Source organism: Heteronotia binoei, chromosome 10 (assembly GCF_032191835.1).
Source record: "Heteronotia binoei isolate CCM8104 ecotype False Entrance Well chromosome 10, APGP_CSIRO_Hbin_v1, whole genome shotgun sequence".
In the NCBI taxonomy this organism is placed as follows: domain Eukaryota; kingdom Metazoa; phylum Chordata; class Lepidosauria; order Squamata; family Gekkonidae; genus Heteronotia; species Heteronotia binoei.
This window is the reverse complement of record NC_083232.1, coordinates 103,930,459-103,953,169: the sequence shown is the minus strand read 5'-3', so window position 1 is coordinate 103,953,169 and position 22,711 is coordinate 103,930,459. Positions and strand designations below refer to the sequence as shown.

General features: G+C 48.0%; 1 protein-coding gene across 1 annotated transcript; it reads left to right on the top strand.

Moving 5' to 3' along the window:
* The first annotated feature begins 1,469 nt into the window (after positions 1–1,469).
* Positions 1,470–21,826, top strand: LOC132578042 (sulfotransferase 1B1-like). The gene is made up of 7 exons (XM_060247867.1): positions 1,470–1,619; positions 4,140–4,268; positions 8,132–8,229; positions 16,013–16,139; positions 19,589–19,683; positions 19,888–20,068; positions 20,667–21,826. Exons 1-7 carry the CDS (start codon positions 1,472–1,474, stop codon positions 20,777–20,779), a joined length of 891 nt encoding a protein of 296 aa, XP_060103850.1. The 5' UTR covers positions 1,470–1,471; the 3' UTR covers positions 20,780–21,826.
* The last annotated feature ends 885 nt before the right edge of the window (positions 21,827–22,711 follow it).

Genomic DNA, 22,711 nt, shown 5'->3' with positions numbered 1-22,711 from the left:
TCTGCCTGGGAGGTGAGCAGGAGAGGCAGAATGGGCCTGGCGTGAAGCCTTGGCTTGGAGCTGCCAGACAGAGTCAGAGGCGACGGCCTGGGTCCTCTTCAGAGTTTGGCTCTTTTGGGCTCAGCCGTGATTTGCTAGATTTCATCTGACATTACAGATGAAACAAAAACCTTTCTGCATGCCCAAGTAGCATATATTGTCTTCTGAAGTTGAAATGAAATCCGAATGGGCATAGCGTATTAGACATGAGTGTAGATATAATGAGGGAAAATGTAACCCTATCAGTAAAAACAATAAAAGAACAGCAGACTGTTAACACATCTGATGACAGTAGAAAAGAGGAAGAGTCCAGCAGCACCTTCAAGGTCTTTCCCCACCACCCACGTTTCAAGGAATACTTTCCCCACTCTTGGACAGAGAAAGAACCACACCACCAAGGTTGTTAGTCCTGAAAGTGCGCCTGGACTCTTGCCCTTTTCTGTTGCTACAAATAGACTCGCTTGGCAACCCACCTTGATCTACATCCTATAACAGTGTATTATCCTTCCCTTATAAAGCACCTTCCTGAACTATTCTGTTCTGGTGTAGCCCTCCTTTCACCCTTAGAAAGGCTCTCCTAAGCAGCTGGCCGAAGGACAGGAGAGAAGCACCTGCCAAGACAGTGGTGTGTCTTGCCCATTGGCAGGGTGGCCCCGGCAGAAGGCCCTGTCCTGGGGCGGAGCTGCCTCCCGTCCCGTGGATGTCCTTGGCCAGCAGGGGGTGCTGAATGGAGGAGGGGGAGGGGGAGCTCTTCCTTGGGCCAGGCTGGCACAGGCACTCGCCTTCCTCTCGCCTGCTCCAGGGAAATCTTGTCTCCTGTTTGGGGTTGGTTTTTAAAAGATTGGACTAGCTGCTAGCATGGATACACGTGCAGTATGGTGTTTCGTAAAATAATAGAATAATTTCATAAGTGCATAAAATATTAGTAATATAATAATTCGTAGAATAATAATACCAGAAAATGTTATGGAAAATTGGCCTTGTAATCATGATCTCACCAAAAAGAAAAGAAGAGAAAGGTTATTTTCCCCCCACAGAGGCCTCTTTGCTGCATTCTTATACTGGCCTGAGGTTAACCATCTGGGCTTGTTTTGTAGCAGGAACTCCTTTGCATATCCAGGAACTCCTGGAACGTCCAGTAAGCCCTGGACTAAGAGCCCTGTCAGCTCTTGGGGGATTGGCTACATTAGGGGGTGTGGCCTAAGATGCAAAGGAGTTCCTGCTACAAAAAAGCCCTGTTAATAACTAATTTATGGTAAATATCTTTTGAGATGCAACAAATAAAACCAAAGAACAGGATTCTATTCAGTCATTTCTGTAAAAACACTCCCCGCCTCCACCCTAAACCTTTCCCTTGGCCCTGGGGACATCTCTGGGGATCCAGCGTCTGTCCCTCCAGCATCTCAGTCGGGCTGCTGCTCTTTTCTTCAAGATGACACCTCCAGACTCCTTCCTTCGGCAAGAGTGGCAGATGGTTCGTGGCGTCCCCATGGTCTGTGCATTTGCCTTTGACTGGGACAGGATCGACAAGTTCCAGAGCAGACCTGATGACATTTTGATAGCCACATACCCCAAATCTGGTGAGTCCTGGCAGGGAGAGGGTGTTTCCGTGAACAAGCTAATTCCCCCCAAAAGAAAGAAAAGTGAGTCTCTCCCCCTTTCCACTCCTCGGTAAATAAGAATATTAACATGTAATTAAAGATAAAGCATTTGCTGCTGCCTGAAGCATCTCACTGCCAGTGGCAGGGCAGGCTGGGGCGGGGATGGCAGGGGAGTGGGGGGAAGAGAATTTGCTTTCAAAGCAGGTGGTTGATTCAGAGCTTGACTGCACTCAAGTGTCACCATATCAAGCGGCGACACTGACCTAGCTCCTCCCCTTGTACAAAGCTTTGGATGCTTTAGCAAACTGTGGTCAGTTATTTGCTACAAACAAGTTTAGAAGGCGACAGTTCTGCTAAGGTTCAGAGTCTCTTACAAGCAAGGAACAGTGTGCATATTTTGTAAAGCTTCCCAATTCTGGAGGTGGGGAGGAGAGCCATTAGCATTCTACATCTCAATCTGGAGACTGGAGTTCTGCTGAGCACCAGGCGACTGTAGCCAGGGGGCCCAAGTGGACATGGTAGTTATCTGGGAGAACCGGGTTTGAGTCCCCACTCCTCCACTTGCAGCTGCTGGAATGGCCTTGGGTCAGCCAGAGCTCTTGCAGAAGTTATCCTTGAAAGGGCAGCTGCTGTAAGAGCCCTCTCCAGCCCCACCCACCTCACAGGGTGTCTGTTGTGGGGGAGGAAGGTCAAGGGGATTGTAAGCCACTCAGACTCTGAGATTCAGGGTAAAGGGCGGGGTATGAATCCAATATCTTCTTCATCTTCTAGGCTGGGTTGCCAAATCCAGCTTGTGAAATCCCCAGAGATTTGGAGGTAATGCCTGGGGGGAACAGAATCTGGGGAGGGAGCTCAGCAGGAGTGCTTATTCTGTGTGAGGAACAGATGCCCTAAAGCAGGGGTGGCCAAACTGTGACTAGGGAGCTGCATGTGGCTCTTTCACACATACTGTGCAGCTCTTGAAGTCCCTGCCACTCCGTTGACTGGCTTGGAAAAGGTTTTTGTCTCTTTCAACTCTTCTCCGAGCCAAGCCAGCCCCTCCCCGTCCTTCTTTCTTTTCACCCCTCTCTCTTTCTCATCTGTTTCCAATGGAGGGAGTGAGAGAATGCTTCCCAAAACATATCACTTTCAAGAAAAACTAGGTCAGGAAATAAACAGTTCTAGTTATCTAATAGTTCAGTTTATTACCACCAAAGATCATGAGCATGAAGAGTATCTGGCCTGTCTGCTGAACACCATTAGAAACAGCATATAGAGATGGCATGCTTGACACATACAAATCACAAATATGAAGTATGGACTACGGTGGGTCGATCCAGTACACTGTTTTGAAGGTTCCCTGTACAATCATTGCAGGCTTTGTCTACTGGGGAATATTTGTGATGATTCCCACATAAACACAAGTTCTTGCCAATAAGACTGTAAATTCCTTGGAGTCTGGTTTGGCCCCATTTCAAAAGTGATAACATTAAGATTGGAGTCCGGTTTGGTCCCACTTCAAAGTGATAGCAACAAACAGGGCTATATGTTTTTTGGTTTCAACCTATTCATCCTTGGTCCTGAGGAAGATTTGAAATGGTTCACTGATTGACCCACTCTAGTCCATACTTTATATTCGGGATCTGTATGCTCCGTGGCGCAGAGGGGTAAAGCTGTAGTACAGTCCTAAGCTCTGCTCACGACCTGAGTTCAATCCCCGTGGAAGCTGGGTTCAGGTAGCCGGGTTCAGATTGACTCAGCCTTCCATCCTTCTGAGGTCGGTAAAATGAGTACCCAGATTGTTGGGGGGGAAAGTGTAGATGACTGGGAAAGGCAATGGCAAACCACCCCGTAAAAAGTCTGCCATGAGAGCAACATCACCCCAGAGTCGGAAACAACTGGTGCTTGCACAGGGGACTACCTTTACCTTTTTTGAAAATGTTGTATATTTGTAAACAAATGACTGGCTAGTACTAATTATTTTTGTTAATTTGTATTCTGCCTTTTCCCAGGAGTGCGCTCAGGGCAGATAACAACAAAAGTTAAAACAATTAAAAACTACAAGCTAGAACCATAAAATACAATGCAACAAATAGCATCTATGTCACAGGTGGTGGTTTCCATTGGGCGCATTATCTCTTGTTGTGCCTGGAGCAGTGTATTGTTGATTTGTAATCTCCAGGTGGGGCCTGCTGTTTTTGCAACTGCTCTCCAGACTACAGAGATCAGTTCTGTTCCCCTGAAGAAAATGACTGCTTTGGAGGGGAGGGGGCTCTGTGGTGCTGTTCCCCGTCTTCCCCAAGCCCCCAAATGGCCAAGTATTTCCCAGCCCAGAGTTGGCATCCCTAACAGTATGCAACTGACTGCACCCTCTTGCTGGTGGCCCTCTTGGCCCTTCGCAGGCCTTTGTGAGGCTCTAGGGGGAGGAGGTCCTGCTGGCCATATTTTGCCCAGAGGTGCACAAACCTTGCTCCTGATTGGAAGGCTCAGGGCAGCCTAACGTGGCTTTCTGGTTTCCAGGTACCACATGGATGTGTGAAATTGTGGACATGATCCTGCAGGATGGGGACGCTGACAAATGCAAGCGAGATGCCATTTTCAATAAAGTCCCTATGCTGGAATTTGCTGCCCCAGGGAAGATGCCCTCAGGTGAGCGCTGGAAGAGATCCAGCAGGAAGCAGCAGCAGCTTCATCGGGCAGATCAGTGGCTTTGTTCTTGCTTGTTTGATCCAGGGTTGCCAAGTCCAGTTCAAGAAATATCTGGGGACTTTGGGGGTGGAGCCATAAGCAAAGTTGTGACAAGCACAATTGAACTCCAAAGGGAGTTCTGGCCATCACATTTAAAGGAACTGCATACCTTTTAAATGCCTGCGCTACATTGTAAATAATGGAGAGGGGCACCTTCTTTCAGGGCTCATAGAATTGGACCCCCTGGTTCAATCTTTTTGAAACTTGGAGAGCATTTTGAGGAGAGTCATCAGGTGCTATGCTGGAAATTTGGTGCCTCTACCTCAAATAACAGCCCCTACAGAGCCCCAGATACCCCCAGATCAATTCTCCATTATACCCTATGGGAATCGATCTCCATAGGGAATAATGAAGTGCCCAGCAGACATTTCCCCCCCCCCCCTTCTGACGACTCTGAAGCGGGGGAGGGCCTGCTCCCACCTGGGGATTGGCATCTCTGCTCATGATTTGCTGAACTTCCAACTTCTTCAAAGTAACACAGAGCAACCAAAGATTCAAGTTTACCTTTCCTATGAAAAGATTGTGCAACCAACGGAGAGACCCTTTCACAGCCACTGGGAGCAGCCATGTTCTTCTGCCCCCCCCCCCCACTCAGTCTTAAAGACACAGACACAAGAGAAAGCCTTTCCAAGCGGAGTCTGAAGCCTCCGGAGGTAGAAAGGCACAAGGGGGCTGTGGGGGCGGGGCTTCCCCTGTCGACCAGCTGACTGGGAGCGGGAAGAAGCCTGGGAAAGTGGGAGAACTCCCGCTGGGACCTGGGGATTGGCAAACCTAGTTTGATCCTTGGCAAAGTGGATGAATGGGAGCCCCTAAGTGAAGTTTTCCTAGCAGGGCCTGAGGCAGCTGCCTAGAGCGTGGCCCTGGGGGGGTGTCAGTTTTGGCCCACCTGCCTGCCCTCATCTCCGAGGTGAGAAAAATAGTGAGCTTGGTGGTGGCTGCTGCAGGGCTTCTGGCCACAGCATGCACACACTCTGCTCGCTTGCCGTTGTTCCGCCCCTCACATCTGTGCTTCCAAGATCAAGCTTGGAAGTACAGACGTGAGGAGTGGAGTGACAGGGGGCACTCAGGCTGGAAGCCCCCCGGCAGCCACTGTTGAGCTCACCCTTCCAAGGAGGCGAGGGGCAGCGGGGGCACCTGGCCTGGGATGCCAGCCTAGTGTCGGCTCCCCAGCACCAGCACTGGTTTTCCCTCTACACAATGTGAAGTATTTTGTGCATTTAAGTAGTAAGTTATTTTCTGAGGATACTATCTCCTCACACATCCTCACATAGTGACTGCCAGCAGTTTCACTGTACTGGGCCCATCTTGACCTTGCTCCCAAACAATTGTTGGTCACCCCTGAAGGGTTCTCTGCACACTGTCAAAGAAGGGATTGCAGAGGCAAAAACTGAGATGGAATTCAGACCGCTTGTGAATAAACTGTTTGCCAAGGGCAAAGGAAAACAGCAACAGGAAGGAAACTTTCTGTGAAAGAGATCCCCCCCCCCCCGCCCAGTAGGTCTTTAGTGACTGATTTGTGGCAGAGGAAACGATTCTGAAGGTTATATATTTTGTGAAATGATTTCCAAAGTCCAAACTACATACAGCACTAAAATATGTACCTTTTAATCAGATTTCGTCTGCTGTTAAATTGTGAATGTCCCACACTGCAATCCATGCTGGAGAAACGAATGGCTGCACCAGGAGGCAGGAAACAGAAAAAGAAAGGAGGAGGGCCAAGGTGAAAAGATTCCTTCTTAGACAGAGCTTTATAGATCCTTACGCGTTCCGCTGTTCAGCTTCTCTGGGGAATCTTCTCCCTACAGGGTTTTTCAAATTCATGACTGTTCAAGGTGGAAGTTGAAAACCCCTCTAAAGATCCCCTGGAGAAGCTTAATAGTGAAACACGCAAAGATCTATAAAGCTCTAAGAAGAAGATATTTCATTGGACCTGCTTTTTTCTCCCATCCACACACTTTATTTGTTTAGTTATTTATTTGATTTATATCCCGCCCTGCCCACCGAAGCAGGCTCTGGGGCCTTACAGAAAAACTAGGAATCATTGAATTCTGTAACATAACATGTAAATACATTAATATAAAACATAAAACTATAAAAACAATTTGAGGTGCTATATAAATCTTAAATAGAAATACATTTTATGATGACGGACAGCTGCCTATTCATTTTGTATCAGCTATTCCTATTCCACTGTTCCCGCTAGATGTTCTATATAAAAACAGGTCTTAGGGCCATGTTTTGAGATGATCCAGATATTTCAGAGTCTGTTGTAAGCTTTCATCTTAATTAATAAATGCCTGGCGGAAGAGCACCGTCTTGGAGCTCTCTCTTGTTCATGTTTCTTTTCATAAAACCTAAAACATTCAAAATGAAAGAGAGGTGAGTGAGGTGTGTTGAAAGCAGCTCTGAGCATGATCCAGCACACGGGGTGACAACCAGCAACAGGCCTTGAGTGGACTTCCCTGGAGGAGCTTCATGCCCCATAAATAAAAATCTGCTGGTGGCCCCGCCCCAAAGAGGTCCTGCTGTCCTCAACAAGGGCCGGGATCTTTTCAGTCCTGGCCCCAACCTGGTGGAATGCTCTGCTGGCAGACACTAGGGCCCTGGGGAACTGGCCTGTAAAGCAGAGATGTCCCACCAGGCTTTTGCTTGAGGGCAGCAACAGTTGCTGGGCTGGTCTCCTGCCCCTGCAGGAGGGGGGAGTTCCCCCGTTCTGCTGCAGATTCTAGAAAGCAGAAACTGACAGCACTTTACAAAAGACCTCATCGGGTTAGTAATTTGGACTTTAGTCCACTGGTTTTGCTGATTATTATATCACCTAGAGCCCTGCACCAGCTGGCCTGAGGTGATTCATAAATCAAATAAATAAATAAATAACAGCAGCAGCAGCAGAGGGCAGAGCAGAATGGCTGAGGGGAGGGCGGGACAGAAATCCAAAATAGTAAATTCCGGCAGTACCTTCTTCTCCTATGCCCTAGAATCATGGAATCCTAGAGTTGGAAGGGACTTCCAGGGTTATCTAGTCCACCCCCTGCACAATGCAGGAAACACACAAATACCTACCCCAAATTCACAGGATCTTCATTGCTGTCAGATGGCCATTGAGCCTCTGTTGAAAAACCTCCAAGGAAGGAGAACCCCCCACCTCCCGAGGAAGCCTGTTCCACCCTGCAAGGCTTCCTGCAGCTGCCTCCCCCCCCCCCCCCGCCGCCCCCGTCTCTGCAGACCCACCAGCAAGCCCAGCCCTGGAGCTGTTTCAGAGGCGGGGAGAATTGCCCAGCCGGCCCTGGCTGCAAGGAAGCTTCCTGGGTGGTGTGGCTCAGAAGTCCCCACCCTGGCAGCAGCTCACTCCTGTCCCGGTGCCTGCCCAGGGTTTTTCAAAAGTGAGCAGGGCCAGGTGGGCCTTTTGCCCAGCAAGACTTCTGATTGGCTAGTGGAGATTTCATGGCCTGGTTTGGCAGCAGCTGTTAGCGCAGCTCAGCAATCTTCACAGACTGAAGGGAAGCTGCAGAGAGCGTGGTGCGGCTGGTTCCGCAGTCATTGTGTGGCTGTGCCCCAGGTGCTGTGTAAAGGTGCCACCAAAGGTGCCCACAGGCTCCAAAAGGATCCCCTCCCCGCATGTGGCTGGCCAGCCTCCTGGGCAATTCTTCTGGCTTGAGCCAGATGGCGTCTGACACATCACTTCTTCTACTCATCGCTTCAACCTGCAAGCTGGTTTGTTGGAAATAACTTTGTGAAGGACTCAGCCTCCCTTTGCTTTCCAGGCACAGAGCAATTAGCTTCGATGCCGTCTCCTCGCGTGGTGAAGACCCACCTCCCAGTCAGTCTGCTGCCCAAGTCCTTCTGGGACAATCAGTGCAAGGTACTGGTCTCAGGGCCCAGGGGCACAAGGTGCAGTAGCTGGACATGGCTTTCTGGAGGGGGACGGGGAGGGGAAGGCCAGGCCTGCTCTTGTGGTCTGTCCTCACAGTTCCTGCTTGCCAGTATGCTTGGCAATTGGGGAGGGGCAGATGGATCCAAGGTTGCCCTAAATATAGACTGAGATAGTCAAATTAAGAGAAGGAGGTGCAAATGTCTCATGAAACAAATGCATCGTATATCTGACTTTGGCAGCTCATCCCACTCTTTCCTTTTTTCATGATGTCATCCTTGGGGAGAGCAGGCTCCGTTTGTGGTCACCTGGGTGGGTACTGAGCACCAACACCGTGGGGAGGGGGGCGTCCCAAGTCCTGAGGGGCAATTGGTGGAAACTGGCCCAGACTTACAGAGGAGTACTGGCACCTTTTTAAAAAACAACGCTGGATATGTGTACCCAGAAGTATTTCCTGTCCAGAGAGCCAGTTTGGTGTTGTGGCTAAAAGCAGTGGACTCTAATCTGGAGAACCAGATTTGATTTCCCATTCCTCCATGTGCAGCCAGCTGGGTGACTTTGGATCAGTCACAGTTCACTCAAAAGCAGTTCTCTCAGAGCTCTCTCAGCCCCACTTACCTCACAGAGTGTCTGTTGTGAGAAGAGGAAGGGAAAGGAGATTGTAGGCCACTCTGAGACTCCAAGAGAAGGGTGAGATACAAATCCAACCTCCTCCTCCTACTACTCTTAAGAACATAAGAGAAGCCCTGTTGGATCAGGCCAGTGGCCCCTCCAGTCCAACACTCTGTGTCACAGAAGAACTTAAGAGAAGCCCTGTTGGATCAGGCCAGTGGCCCATCCAGTCCAACACTCTGTGTCACACAGTGGTCAAAAAACCCACGTGCAGCGGCACGCTGAAGCAGCCTGTCGGTCACTTCCGGGTTCCTGTCCTGCATCTCGACCTGTGTTATTAGTGACAGGCTGCTTTGGCGTGCCGCTGCGCCGGCCCCCTGGGTCCCACAACGATGGGACCGATGCCACAGGGACGGGCTCGAAACACTCTATAATCGCTCAAAAGAACAGCAGTCTAGCTCGCTTCCCCCGAGCCCTGTCGCCATAAGCCTCAAGGGGGCTCATTTTGCGGCATCTCCCGGCGGGAGGGTGGCACCCGCACGGGACACATATCAAATGAAAGAGGGGGCGCAGGGCTATCAGAAACAGCCGGCGGAGGGAGTCGGGAGACCAGCCCACTGGGGGATTCACACCCTGAAAGTGATGAAGGTGGCACAGATAGAGCCAACAGAGCAAACAGGACAAAATAAATAGGCTGCATTATGCAGCACAGTCTCACTGGAATCTCACTGGAATCTGACTGGCTTCTCAGCATGGAACCCGTTCTCTCTAGTCTTCTCACTTTGAAAAAAGTAAAAAAAGAGTTTCATTTAACTTTACTTCACCCTTTCCCTCTCTATAAATAATCTTGGTGTTTCCGGCGGTGATATTTGGGGGATTTTTGGGGACGTCACAGGAAGTGCTGTGAAGTCACTTCCTGTTTCCGGCAGTGGCATTTGGGGGAAATGATGTCATTGGGGGAAATGATGTCACAGGAAGTGATGTCACTTCCCGCGTCCGGCAGGTGGCGCGCGCGGGGGGGAAATGATGTCACAGGAAGTGATGTCACTTCCTGTTTCCGGCAGGTGGCATTGGGGGGGATGATGTCACAGGAAGTGATGTCACTTCCTGTTTCCGGCGGTGGCATGCCGTCACCGGAAGTGATGTCACTCCCCCCCCCCCAAAAAAAAGGTGTCCCTGGCTGGCCTTCAGACATTATGGCCACCCTAGATTTTAATGAGAGATTACATATTTCTGTCAGGAGATCCACAAGTCCACCTTTGAGTTCTTTCAGAACTCTTGAATGTATGCCAACCAGGCCTGGTGACTTATCAGTTTTTAAATTGTCTATCAGTCATAGGAGCTCTTCTCTCATCACCTCAATCTGATTCAGGTCTTTCAACACCCCTCCTGAAATCAGCACTTCTGGAGCAGGCAAACACTTTTCATCTTCCACAGTGAAGGAGGCAAAAAATGCATTCAGCTTCTCAGCCATTTCCCTATCGTCCTTCAGTAATCCTTTGGTCATCCAAGGGTCCCACTGCCTCCCTGGCTGGTTTCCTACTTCTAATGTATTTGAAGAAATTTTTATTGTTGGTCTTTATGTTTTTTGCTGTATGTTTCTCATAGTCCCTTTTTGTCTGCCTGATCACAAACTTGCATTTTATTTGCCACAGCCTGTGCTCCCTTTTATTAATCTCACTGAGACTAGCTTTCTACTGCTTAAAGGAATCCTTCTTACCTTTTACAGCTTCCATTACTTTGTCTGTTAACCACGCAGGCCTTTTTCTACACATATTTGTGCCTTTCCTTCCCTGCAATATATGTTTTGTCTGAGCTTCTAGGATTGTAGCTATAAATAGTCTCCAAGCTTCCCCAAGGATGTTGACCCTTTTTACCTTTACTTCCTCATCTCAGAGAAGTTTCCCCTTTTAAAAGTTAAAAGTGATTGTGTTGGTCTTTTGGGGCAACTCCTTATTTATACAAATGGGGAAATCAACAACATTAAGGTCACTGCTCCCAAGTGGTGCAATCACTTTTACAATCACTCTTGACTTTAGAGAATCCCCACCTTTAAAAGACTATTCCTCACTGAAACTGCCTTGGCATAGTGGAGATTGCCCTGATGGCTTGTCCTCCACAGCCCATCTTCCAAAGCCACCGTGCCACCCCTCTCCCCCATTTGGAGCTAAGGAAGGGGGCTCAGCTTCTCATCAGCCAGCCAAGGTGCTGGTGGCTGTTGGGTCTCAGCTGCACACAGAGGAAACAGACCAGCAAGCTTTGTAATGGATGCCTGGAAAATATTTCATTGTACCATGAAGGCAAGGACTATCAACAGTTAACAACAAGAAAACACAACTCATTAATGAATCCAACACTAAAACTCCAAGTGCCCCTTACCCCTCACTACTGAAGCCAGCTAAGGTCAGATCTCGTACTGCAGGATCCTCTTTTCTCCCGGGATGCTCTTGGGAGGGCCAGAAGCAGGCCAGAAGGAGAATCACGGCTCTCCCCAGAGGCTGATCCTGAGCCAGAGGAAGCGGGAGGTTTCCTTTCACTCGGACTGTCCTGTATGCATTGGCCTGGTCCCCTCTTAAAGCCCTCCAGCAGTGTCCATCACTGCATCTCCTGGCAGCAGATTCCACACCTCAATGATGAGTTGTGTGTCTTTCACTTATCTATAATGACTCTGCTGACCAGAAGCTTAATTAGGTGACTTCTTATTTTATGGGGAAAGAAAAGTGTTCTCTGTCCACTTCCTCAATACCACAATTTAGAAACCTTTGTCTTAATCCCCATCATCTCTTTTCTAAACCATTTTTGCTACATTTTGTCCCTCTAGCAGAAAACTTCTTTCAATCTAGTTTTTTTCCTGTTTCTCCATATCCATTGTTCTTTCGACTTATTTCTTAAGTTTCCTGCTCCATTATGTGATATAAAACTCATTATGAAGTTTATTATTTTTCTCCGTATGCATTGAAGAGACTAAGTGCTTGATTTGAAAGCATTAGTAAGGAATTTGTAAGGTACTCCATATGCTAGAAGATACTGGATTGATATTGGTTCTCTCAGATAAGAATCTGCGCGCTTAACCACTACACGTAACTGGCTCTCAAATGGCAGGTCTGCCTCATTTGTGCTCCCTCAGACCAACAAAGGCCAGGTTTTAACATTCTGAGGTAACTGAGCGCTCGAGTCCATTGTTTATATGGCAGAGATTTTGAGAGCCAGTTTGGTGTTGTGGTTAAGAGCAGCAGACTCTAATCTGGAGAACTGGCCTTGATTCCCCCTCCTCCTCCACAAGTAGCTTCTGGGTCACAGTTTTCTCAGAGCTGTTCCCTTCAGAGAAGTTCTCTCAGAGCTCTCCCAACCCCACCCACCTCACAGGGTGTCTGTTGTAGGGAGAGGAAGGGAAAAGAGATTGTAGGCTGCTCTGGTTCTGCAATAGGAGTTGGTCCACCTTTGGGCTTCTGCTTTCCCTGGCTCAACCAGTTGCTGCATGGTCGCATTTTGACCCATGCCTCCCTCCAATTCTTGTTTTGTAGAGATCAGGAAGATGCAGGGGGAATTGGAGGAAGGCGCAGGTCAAAATGCGGCCATGCAGCAGTTGAGCTGAGGAATGGAGGAGCCCAAGGGCAGAGCAACTGCTACTAGGAATCAGTCTGAGACTGGGTATAACTCCAGTCTCCTCCTTCTCCAAGACTCGGGTGGAACAGGAGGGAAAAAGCAACCCTGGGAAAATGCCCCAGCCCACCCCCACAGAGGGGTGTGTGTGTGTGTGAGAGAGAGAGCCATCTAGTGGCCAGGAGGTGCCTGGCATCCTGCTTGGGTGCCTGACCAGTCTCGCTTCTGCCCTGACTCAGGTGGGCCCTGCCCTTAGGCTTGCCAACCCCCCCGCCCTGGCGGGGGACTCCAGAATTTATAGCCTCCTCCCCCGGTCTCCAAAAGTCCAGAAGCGGGGGGGGGGGGGGGGGGGAAGGGGGGGAACTTCATGTCACTCTCCGGAGAGAGCCTGCCTGATTCCCTGCACCCACCGAAGGCTCAGCACTGGAGTCCAGTCCTCACCCAGGCATGCTAAGCAAGAGCCGAAAAAGAAGGGAAGGGAGGGTGTGTGTGTGTGTGTCCTGTCCTGTTAGTAAAGAAGATTTGTAGAGGTGGTTGGTGTGTAAATAAACATTCCTTCCAGGCACAGAGAGAGGGAGATCTAGCAAACATTTTCTCGTCACACAAACCTGCTCTGTGCCTTCACTGCAGAACAGAAAGGCATGAGGTGCTCTTGATGAGATTTTGAATGATGCATGAACTGATAAACTGCCTTGCCCTCAACCTGTCAGCAGCAACTTCTGCAGAACTTTGCATTAGAATACTTATTGAGAACTTTTGGGGTTGTTTTGCCTTTAAGAAGAAAAGCCTCTCTTCCAGAACAGGAAGTGCAGGCAAGGAGTAGTCTTCTGATGCTGTTTTGCTCTGCGACTAAGGTGCTTTCTAAAGCTTGATTTTAAATGATTTAAGGTATCCGTTTAGAGTGCTTAAGTTTTCGTTTTATGTGCTTCTCAGCCGGGCTGGGCTAAGCGCAGTCCCAGCCTTGTGTTCTTGTGGAGACTGTTTATTTTTTCATTGTCTTATCTGATTTATTGCCTCCTCTGCTTTTATTGCCTTTGGCTACCCCATGTTCAGCTTAACTTTGGTATATGCTGGCCCGGGTGTCTGGAACATTCTGAAGAAATTTGTCTTAATTTTTAAAACCTTGCTAAAACTTTGAACCAAGTGGCACCTTTAAGACCAACAAAGTTTAATTCAAGGTATATTTTTTCATATGCAAGCATATTTATTCAACTGATTTGCAGTTTACAGAAGTCATTTTCACTTGAGAAAATGGGTGTTAAAACTAACCTATTTTTATTTGCTAGCATTGTTTTGCTGAGTTAATTATCCTGCTCTCCTTCCCCCCCCTTAAGATATAGCAGGTTTTTTATCACAACAAACACACCAAACAAACCAATCCTATAACGACTGGGGGGAGGGATTTTCCAGGTAAAGATCAGATAGTTTGACAGGAATTGTATTTTTTGTGAAAAGGAAGCAATATAGTTTATTGCATTATGAATATGTTGGTTCTAGATGACTTTTAAACATATTTTTGAGCAATGTTTCCTCTAAGCTGAGTTAGTGTGAGCTAGTTCAGTTTTTAGTCTCCAGCTCACACATTTTGGTCTTAGCTCAGGAAAAATGGCCCCACATGAAACTAATTTATGCAGGAGCTCATGACTTCAATGCCAATAGCTCACAAAGTAGATTTTTTGCTCACATGACCCCACAGTTTAGAGGGAACATTGCTTCTGAGTCTCAGGTGTTCTAAATGCAGTACTGCAGATATTGTTTTGATATTGTGTTCTTTTCTAATCCCACTAAATGAAAAGATGAATAACTGATACTTGAAAGTATTTCCTGGAATTATGGCATATCTCCAGATTACAAAGTCAATTTCTGCTGGAGAAAATGGATGCTTTGGAGGGTGGACTTTGGGAGCATTGTAATCCACTGAGTTCCGTGTCCTCCCCAGGCTCCACCTCCAAGTCTCCAGGAATACCCCAACCTGGAGCTGGCAACCCTACTCCTGCCTCTGGTCAGTGACAGGTCCTGGCAACCCTAGAGCTATTCTATTACATGATGGTAACCAGAGCTGCTTATTAGGATTTTTGGTAGGGGTGATATATGCAAACCTCCACTCCCAATTGCTAGACATAGAGGAGGACATAATATGCTCTAGTGTGCATATAAGAATTTTCTCTGGTGTGAATTATCTTAAGCTTCCAAATTGCCAAGCATAAAGAGCTACAAATTCTTTTTTGTGGCAAAGAGAATGCAACTGAGAAATACCTGACCACAGAATTACCAGAGGTATGATAGAGCTACTTAGGCTTGTAATTGTGTTTGACCTGAGAAGACAGCAGTAACTAAGTCTTACTAGGTTGGGAATGGCCTCCACTGTTTAAGAGGGAAGCCCATATCTGTTTTGAATTAAGTGACATTATTTAGCAAGCTTTCATCCAAATTTGTCAATTAGAATCTTATCATTTGAATTGAGTCTAGCACTAAAGTCTCTCCCCCCCCCCCCTTTAGAATCAGGTGTGCTGGAGTATCTAATAAAAGTTCTTCAATAAAAAATTCAGATTAATTACAGCACCTTGCTATATCTGATCATTTTTGCTGGGGAGGGATATATACATTTAGTATTAGAAGAGACCCCATTTTGAAGTGTAGGAGGATAGCCATTGCCCATGGGTTTGAATTTTTTAGATGGACACATTCAATTTAAGTGATGTAGAAATTAGGATTCCTAAACCCCCATGAAGGGTTTTAGAGGTGGGGTTTGATGCAGTGTGCTGGAAGTGATATAGAGGAGTGAAGTTCAGGAAGTGACATCACTTGACCTTTGACTTGGAAGTGATGTCACTTCCTTGCTCCTGGCTCCACCCCCAAAGTCTCCTGGCTCCACCCCCAAAGTCCCCAGATATTTCTTAAATTGGACTTGGCAACCCTACCTGCCCTCCTTGCCCTGGGCAGTGCTGGTGGGAGTGGGGAGGCCACCATGCAATATGGGCTTGAGCACAGAAGCTGCTGTTTTGCCAGTCCAGAGCATAAATCTTATCTTTATATTGCTTATTTATTTGGAAGGGTAATACAAACAAATAAAAATAAAAACTTGAGAAACAATCCGTTGTAAGATAATGGAAGTAAAAACTAAGACTAGACATTTTTGAAAAAAATATCTAAAAAGTAAGACTTAACTTATGTCACTGCTTTTCAGATTATGGTCCTAGAAACTTGGGATCCACAGGAAGCCTATTGGGAGTTTTTGAATGAGAAGATCAGCCAGGGTGACTCTTGCCCCGTGTTGCAGGGCCAAATGCCTGGGCTGGGTGTGTCTGAAGGGGGGGCAGGCGTGAGCGGAGGGGCTGCGCAAGAGCAGGCTGTGCAGGCCTCTGTGATGCTCTGGAGATTTGTCTGCCTGAGCTTCAGGACAGGAAGACCTTGCCTAAAATTCTTCCTGGTTGCTGTTGCCAGAATCTTGCAAGGACTGGGATGTCAAAAGCTGGGCTCTCAGACTGGACTCACCTAGAGTGTAATATCACCAAAACAATTTGATTTTTTATTATTATTATTTTCCCCTCTGAGGAAGACAATCTATGTGGCTCGCAATGCAAAGGATGTAGCTGTATCCTTCTATCATTTTGACCTGATGAACAAGCTGCACCCAGAACCTGGCCCCTGGGATGAGTACCTGGAGAAATTCATGGCAGGCAAAAGTGAGTCTGGATGCCGTTCACAATTGTGCACTTCCTGAACTTTAAACCTTTTATAGGAAACTAGCAGCACAATCCGGGGGAGGGGGCAGAAAGTGTTTTGGGAGCAGACGAGCTGCTACATGGGCGCAGGAAGGGTTTGCGACGACGTACGACCGGCGGCGCCACAGTGGAGGGAAGTTACATGGGCAGGGGGCCGCCTGAGCGCCGCTCCACCTGAAAGCAGCAGCGCCTGAGGGCTGTGCCCGAGCGTGGGGGGAAGTGAGGTGGAGCACAGCGTTCAGGCGGAGGAGAGGGTGGAGAGTTGGGGGCGCAGCCAGGCTTAGGCGGCTTCCTGAGCAGTTTGGCCCATGACGCCCCCCCCCAAGAGGCGCAATGTGACACCTGCAAAAATAGCGGCGCTCAGCTGAAATGCAGCCTGCTCTTCCAGCTGCCGCCTCTGCAGGTGCTCTTGATCTCTGTCTCCGTTTTGCAGGTGGGACTCCAACACAGAGGCTTCTGGGTGTGTTGCTCCACTGCCCTCCCCCCACTCCCTCAGCTGCTTCTGCCTGCCGCTGGGAATGGAGCCCCACCCACAGCGAGACTGCCCAGCGAGCTCCAGGGAGACTGTTGCACTCTGTTCCGGAAAAATAAAGTCTGAGCTGTGCCCTGTTGTCTCTCCCACTTGGCATCTGCTGCATGTTCCCGGGGCAACCCTCCCCCTCTGTCAGTGGCCTCTCCGAGGGAATGCCTGGGAGGGTGGGCAGACTTGGTTCTTGGGGGGCGGGATGGGATATGAGCCGCTGCGCTGCCCCCCCGCGTGGCTGGACAGAGGAGGGGGTTGCCGCTCCTCATCCTGCCGGGGCTGACCCGACTGCACAGGGCTGTTGTGCTCTGGGCACTTGCGGGGGGGGGGGCGCTGAAGTGGATGCATGCCCAGTGGCTTACACTCTGAGTTCTGCGGCCCCCAGGGGAGGTATTCCTTGCATATAGCAGGGGGCGGCAGCAGGACAACACCGGGGGGGGGGACTCTGGGGGGTGTCTTGTGGACTTGGTCTGGCCGCTTTCAGACGCACATTCCAGCCGCTGTCTAGGACAGCGAACTCCTGCACTTGGCACTTCCTGCCTGTTCGCCTCTGCCCACCTGCCTGCCATTGGTAGAGTCTCTGACAGCAGGAAGGAGTGGGGAAATTGACGGCCTCTCAGGTGCGGGCTTTCAGCCCCCTCGCCCGGTCACGTGCAACGGGGTGGTCAATCCCATGGTCCTGCACGAGCCTGCGCCTCCCTCACCCCCATCTTGGCAGCAAGCCAATGGCATGCGCCTGGGCGGAATCACCATGGTGATGGGTTCTCTTGCTCATTGGGCCACTCTTCCCCCTCCAAGCATGGCGTAACGTCTCCCCTTTGAAGCCAACGAGTGGCACCATAGATCTGCCCATGCCTGAGCGGCCGCCCACCACATATGTCTGGATTAGGCTGCCCAAGTTATTTTATAAACTGGAGGTGTATATCACTGGCTCACATCTTCACATTGGATCAGCAAAGAATGAAGACGTGCCTGCCGTGTTTAGAGTAATGAGAGCTGGGGTGGGGGGTGCTAGGGTGTGCCTAGCAGAAGCAAAGAGTGCTTAGTGCTGATTGGCTGCCCTCAGGACGTCACCACCCAATCTTCTTTCCCACACCTCTTTTCTGTTACAAAGGTGATAAATTAGTAAATACCAAGCCTAAACAATGGTTTTGTAATTTTCTTAAAAAGAAGCAGGCAGAACATACGAAGGACAAGACCAGCAGCGGATCCAGTGTTTGATCTGCTGGTGGCCACCTCTGTTAGAAAGTTGGGCCTAACAATTTGTACTTCGTGTTGCTTCTACACATTTTTGTTGGGTGTTACGTGATCCAGACTGTGTGCATAGCTTATACGTGTTTGCTTTGATGTCGCTGCCAGTGTCTGCAGATGCTGCAGTCTGTTTTCCAGGCCCTGCAGATGGTGGGGCAAGTACTCTTTGCAGGCATTTTTTAGCTGGCTGGCTGGCTAAGCTGGCTGTGGGCAGGCCGATGACTCTGAGCCACCTTCAGCACCTAGAAGATGATGCTGCTGCCTTGCCCAAAGCTGTTAAAGATGTCAGTGCAACAACCAGCAGCCCCTCAGGCCACACAGCCTGTTTCCCAGCATGGAGAGGAGGAAGCCCTTGCGTTTAAGAACACTGACAGGATGTTTTGTGCTTGTGGCATTCCTGGGGCTCTTCCTGTTAAATCAGCTCCCAAAACTGATCTTCTTTGATTCAGTTCAGAGGGAATATTTGGTAGTGGTTGTGGGCATTCCCTCCCTTGCTCTGCTTGCCGAATGGCGTGGGGCAAGATCACCTACGCTTTGTAGCCCTACAGAAGCCCTTTCCCTTTCCATGCCATGCTGTGCCACTGTAGCTTGGCTTGGCAGGGGCAGCGGGGTCTAGGCACTGAGGCAATGGCGGTCAAGCGCAGACATGCCAGAATAAAGGGGGCAGCAACTGTGACCAGAGCAGGACTGGGGTAGGGGCCATTTCTTCCCACTCCTGTCCCACTGCAGGAAGCCACAGTTGCTAGAGGCTGAAAGGGTCGTGCTGCTTCTAGAGGGTGCTTTTTGAGCATTCAAACTGCTCTACATGTACCTGGGTAATCTTTACAATCCAGTGGCAAAAATCACTGTTATTGTCCTAACACTGCAGATCTGGAGGAAGTTACGAAAACAGAGGCTGGCCTAAAGACCAAGCCAGATGTGTGCTGGGAGTTTCTTATTTGGATCTGCTATCTTAAAAAAGAGCCCCGTGGCGCAGAGTGTTAAAACTGCAGTACTGCAGTCAGAGCCCTCACGACATGAGTTCAATCCCAGCAGAAGCTGGCTCAGGTAGCCAGCTCCAGGTTGATTCAGCCTTCCATCCTTCCGAGGTCAGTAAAATGAGTCCCCAGCTTGCTGGGGGGAAAGTGTAGATGACTGGGGAAGGCAATGGCAAACCACCCTGTAAAAAGTCTGTCTTGAAAACATTGTGAAAGCAACGTCGCCCCACAGTCGGAAACGACTGGTGCTTGCGTAGGGGACTACCTTTTACCCTTTTTTAATCTTAAAAGAAAAGAAAAAGGTATGCAGAGCCTGGTTTGGACTGGGGCCACAAGAAGTGGCTTTAAGCCTCCCTGCACATTATTCAGCAGGGAGGGGCACTAATTCCCTTCTTGCAACCCAGTTTCTCATGGAGCCCCTGCATTCCTGAAAATCATGTTTAAGAAATTGCTTGAGGTTTCAAACCCAAAACTCCCACTGCTTGCCTGGTTTGGCCTTCTGAGCCGACTTAGTGAATCTCTGGCTAAGGTGAGATCTGAAATAAGGACTTTCCAGCTTGTCCCTGTAGCTATCAGGCTCCTGTACTATTAAATGCCATTTTATTTGTTTCTACTGTTTATCATTTTTCACCCTTACACCATCTCATTTTCTTTCTTAGTAGCTTTTGGTTCCTGGTATGACCATGTGTCCAGCTGGTGGGATAAGAGGAATGAGCATCCCATGTTATACCTGTTCTATGAGGACATGAAAGAAGTAAGTGGTGGTCCTGAAAGTGACTCTGTCACATGATCTCCAGGATGCCCATAGGAAGACCCAGCACAGAGTCCGTGGAAATGCTTCATTTTGGCTTCTATGGGAATTTTCATGTAGACAGTATAACTCGGTAAAGGAAACGGGGAAAGTGGTAATTTATCCTGAGTGAAACAATACAGATGCACTATCATATCTTTTCCGTAGGATCTGAAACGTGAGATTAAGAAGGTTGTGCATTTTTTGGGGAAGGACCTGGCAGACTCCGTTGTAGAAAAGATCGTCTGCAATACTTCCTTTGACGTGATGAAGGACAATCCTTCTACAAACTACAGAATGGCACCTGCTGCTGTGATGGACCAGAGCATCTCACCGTTCATGCGCAAAGGTGGCCTTGCTCAGCTCCCCCAGCCAGGAGCCTTCCGTTGGTTGGGTTGTTTCTTTTTTTGATTAAAGCATATTAGTTCATTAATCATCTGCCTTTTAAATAAAATATGCTTATTTTTCAAAATCTCAATACAGATGCTTATTCAGATTAGTAGAAAGAGATTTTCAAGGCTATTTTGTTCCAGATTATAGTGACACATCAAGAATAAAACATCCCAGATAAAAATGTATTTATTTATTCAATTTATAAATCACCTATTCCCCACAATCTAGGCGATGCGCAACCATTAAAACAAGTTAAAACCAAAACAAAAAAAGGATACTACATTATTTCAGAAGGCATCAAACATTCCTTCACTACTTGTGGTCGCCAAAATGGTCTTCACCAGTTGGTTGACTAAATACAGAAATTGTCTACTGATGAAGCTTGCAATCCCATTAAATTGTTTTATTGTTTTAATATTGTTTATTGTATATTTTATGTTGTTAGCTGCCTTGAGTCTGCATAGAATAGGCGGGATATAAATATAACGTAAATAAATACATTATATTTCTAGATAATTCATTTGTCTGATTGATAAACTTTCATCTTCTACTAGGAATTGCTGGTGACTGGAAGAATTACTTCACTGTAGCTCAGAATGAGAAATTTGATGATGATTATAAGAGGAAAATGGCAGACACAACAATGCAGTTCCGAACAGAGATCTGAACCTCCCTAGAACTTCCAGCACTGCTTCTGGTCTGCAGTTCCACTCACACACACGTTTTGGGTGGAGATTTTGGACTGCTGCAAGTCTATCTTCTTAATTTACCTGTCAAGTTTCCCAGTCTTCTTGGTTGTGGGAGCCATGGGTGAAATGTGTTCTGGTCATCATCATCATCGTTTATTACAGTCTCGCGATCAGAATACAGTATAAATATAATATGAAAAAATAAAAGCAGACATAGTTATGGTCGGGGAAGACTTCAGTGCAAAGGAGGTGATCTTTAAGCACACTCCGGACTCTCCTTTGTTTAGTCATTTATCCCTCTGTGTCATCTTGTATCCCTCGCTTCAACCATTTCTCTTTACAACTAATACAAAAAGACAAACGGTGCAAAGGAAAGACTGTAATGATTATATAACTCCTATGCATTTTGTGTTCAGTTTTGGCAGGGGGAATCTTTCAGATTCTTTATATAGCCAGTTTGGTGTAGTGGTTAATTGCGCGGACTCTTATCTGGGAGAACCGGGTTTGATTCCCCACTCCTCCACTTGCACCTGCTAGCATGGCCTTGGGTCAGCCATAGCTCTGGCAGAGGTTGTCCTTGAAAGGGCAGCTGCTGTGAGAACCCTCTCCAGCCCCACCCACCTCACAGGGTGTCTGTTGTGGGGGAGAAAGGTAAAGGAGATTGTGAGCCGCTCTGAGACTCTTCGGAGTGGAGGGCGGGATATAAATCCAATATCTTCTTCTTTTATATTGGGAACAGAACTTAACGAATTGGAATGATTCACCCTGAGGAAGCTGCATGCAAAATCTGTACAGTCATTAAAAGATTCTTTCCTTTGCCCCATTTGTCTTGCCTTGGTGCGCCCCCCCACCTCCTGCCTTCATCTCTCTACAAACTTCCAAATCTTCAAAATTCCTTTTAAAAATACTTATCCTCATCAATTATGATGGGATTTTAAAAAAGTTATAAAGGTTAAGGAAATTAAATTTTGCATTCTGCAGTAATTTAGAGCTTACCAAGTATGGAATAAATACATTCCACAGTATCTTATATTGTGTTCATTAACATATTCACCATATTACTTACATGTTCATGCACACTTTATCTTGCCTTTTCAACTGCAGTCCTCTGAAATACCAATAAATACAGAGGGAGATATCTGTGCATTTTAAAACAGGGAAAGATTATTATTATTATTTCATGGGAAGTCCCTTTCCCAATGCAAGGTGTCTTTTCCTCAGCTGAGGAGTTTCTGTGGCTGCAAACCTGCACAATTATGTGACTGTTGTTTTGACAAAAGTTAAGTCTCACTTTCTTATTCAGACATAACTTGCTCTTAATTAATCTTCTATCCCAATTAACACTTTCCCCAGTATTATCTCCTCCCTGCTGCCCACCACCTTTTAATGGTTGTTAGCACTGGGCCAGAGTGCAGGGACCCAGGGGCAGCCTCTGTCCTCCGGCAGTCAAGGGGCTGACCAGTTGCTCGCAGACTGGAGAAGAGTTCTGGATGGGCCGGTTCTGGCCCACAGGTTGGTTGTTTGACGCTCCTGGGTTAGACCTTCCAAGCAGAGTCTTGGAGAGCCAGCTTCGAATCCCCGTCTTGCTGTGGAAGCTCAGTGGGTGATTTTGGACCAGTCCGTCACAAACTTTTACATGGTTGTTGTGCAGATTAAAATGGAGGAGAGGAGAACCAGCTGCTTGGGTCCCCATAGAGGAGAAAGGTGAGGCATAAATGAAGTCAAAACATCATAAACACAGCTAAAGATGGGAGGCCAAGAAAAGGTCTGCTGGTGAATGCCTGAGAAAGAAGGAGAGGATGTGGCGGGGGAGGGAAGGAGAGAGAGTAGGAGGGGGATGCAGGGGGAAGGGAGGCACCCCCCCTCCTCCTAACTCCGGGAGGGTTCCCTTCCATGCAAGTGGTGCTGGC

Coding starts and splice junctions, on each gene's coding strand:
- LOC132578042 (XM_060247867.1), top strand. CDS start 1,472: ATGACACCTCCAGACTCCTTCCTTCGGCAAGAGTGGCAGATGGTTCGT. Junction 1,620..4,139: donor AGCCACATACCCCAAATCTG/GTGAGTCCTGGC, acceptor TCTGGTTTCCAG/GTACCACATGGATGTGTGAA. Junction 20,069..20,666: donor CTCACCGTTCATGCGCAAAG/GTGGCCTTGCTC, acceptor ATCTTCTACTAG/GAATTGCTGGTGACTGGAAG.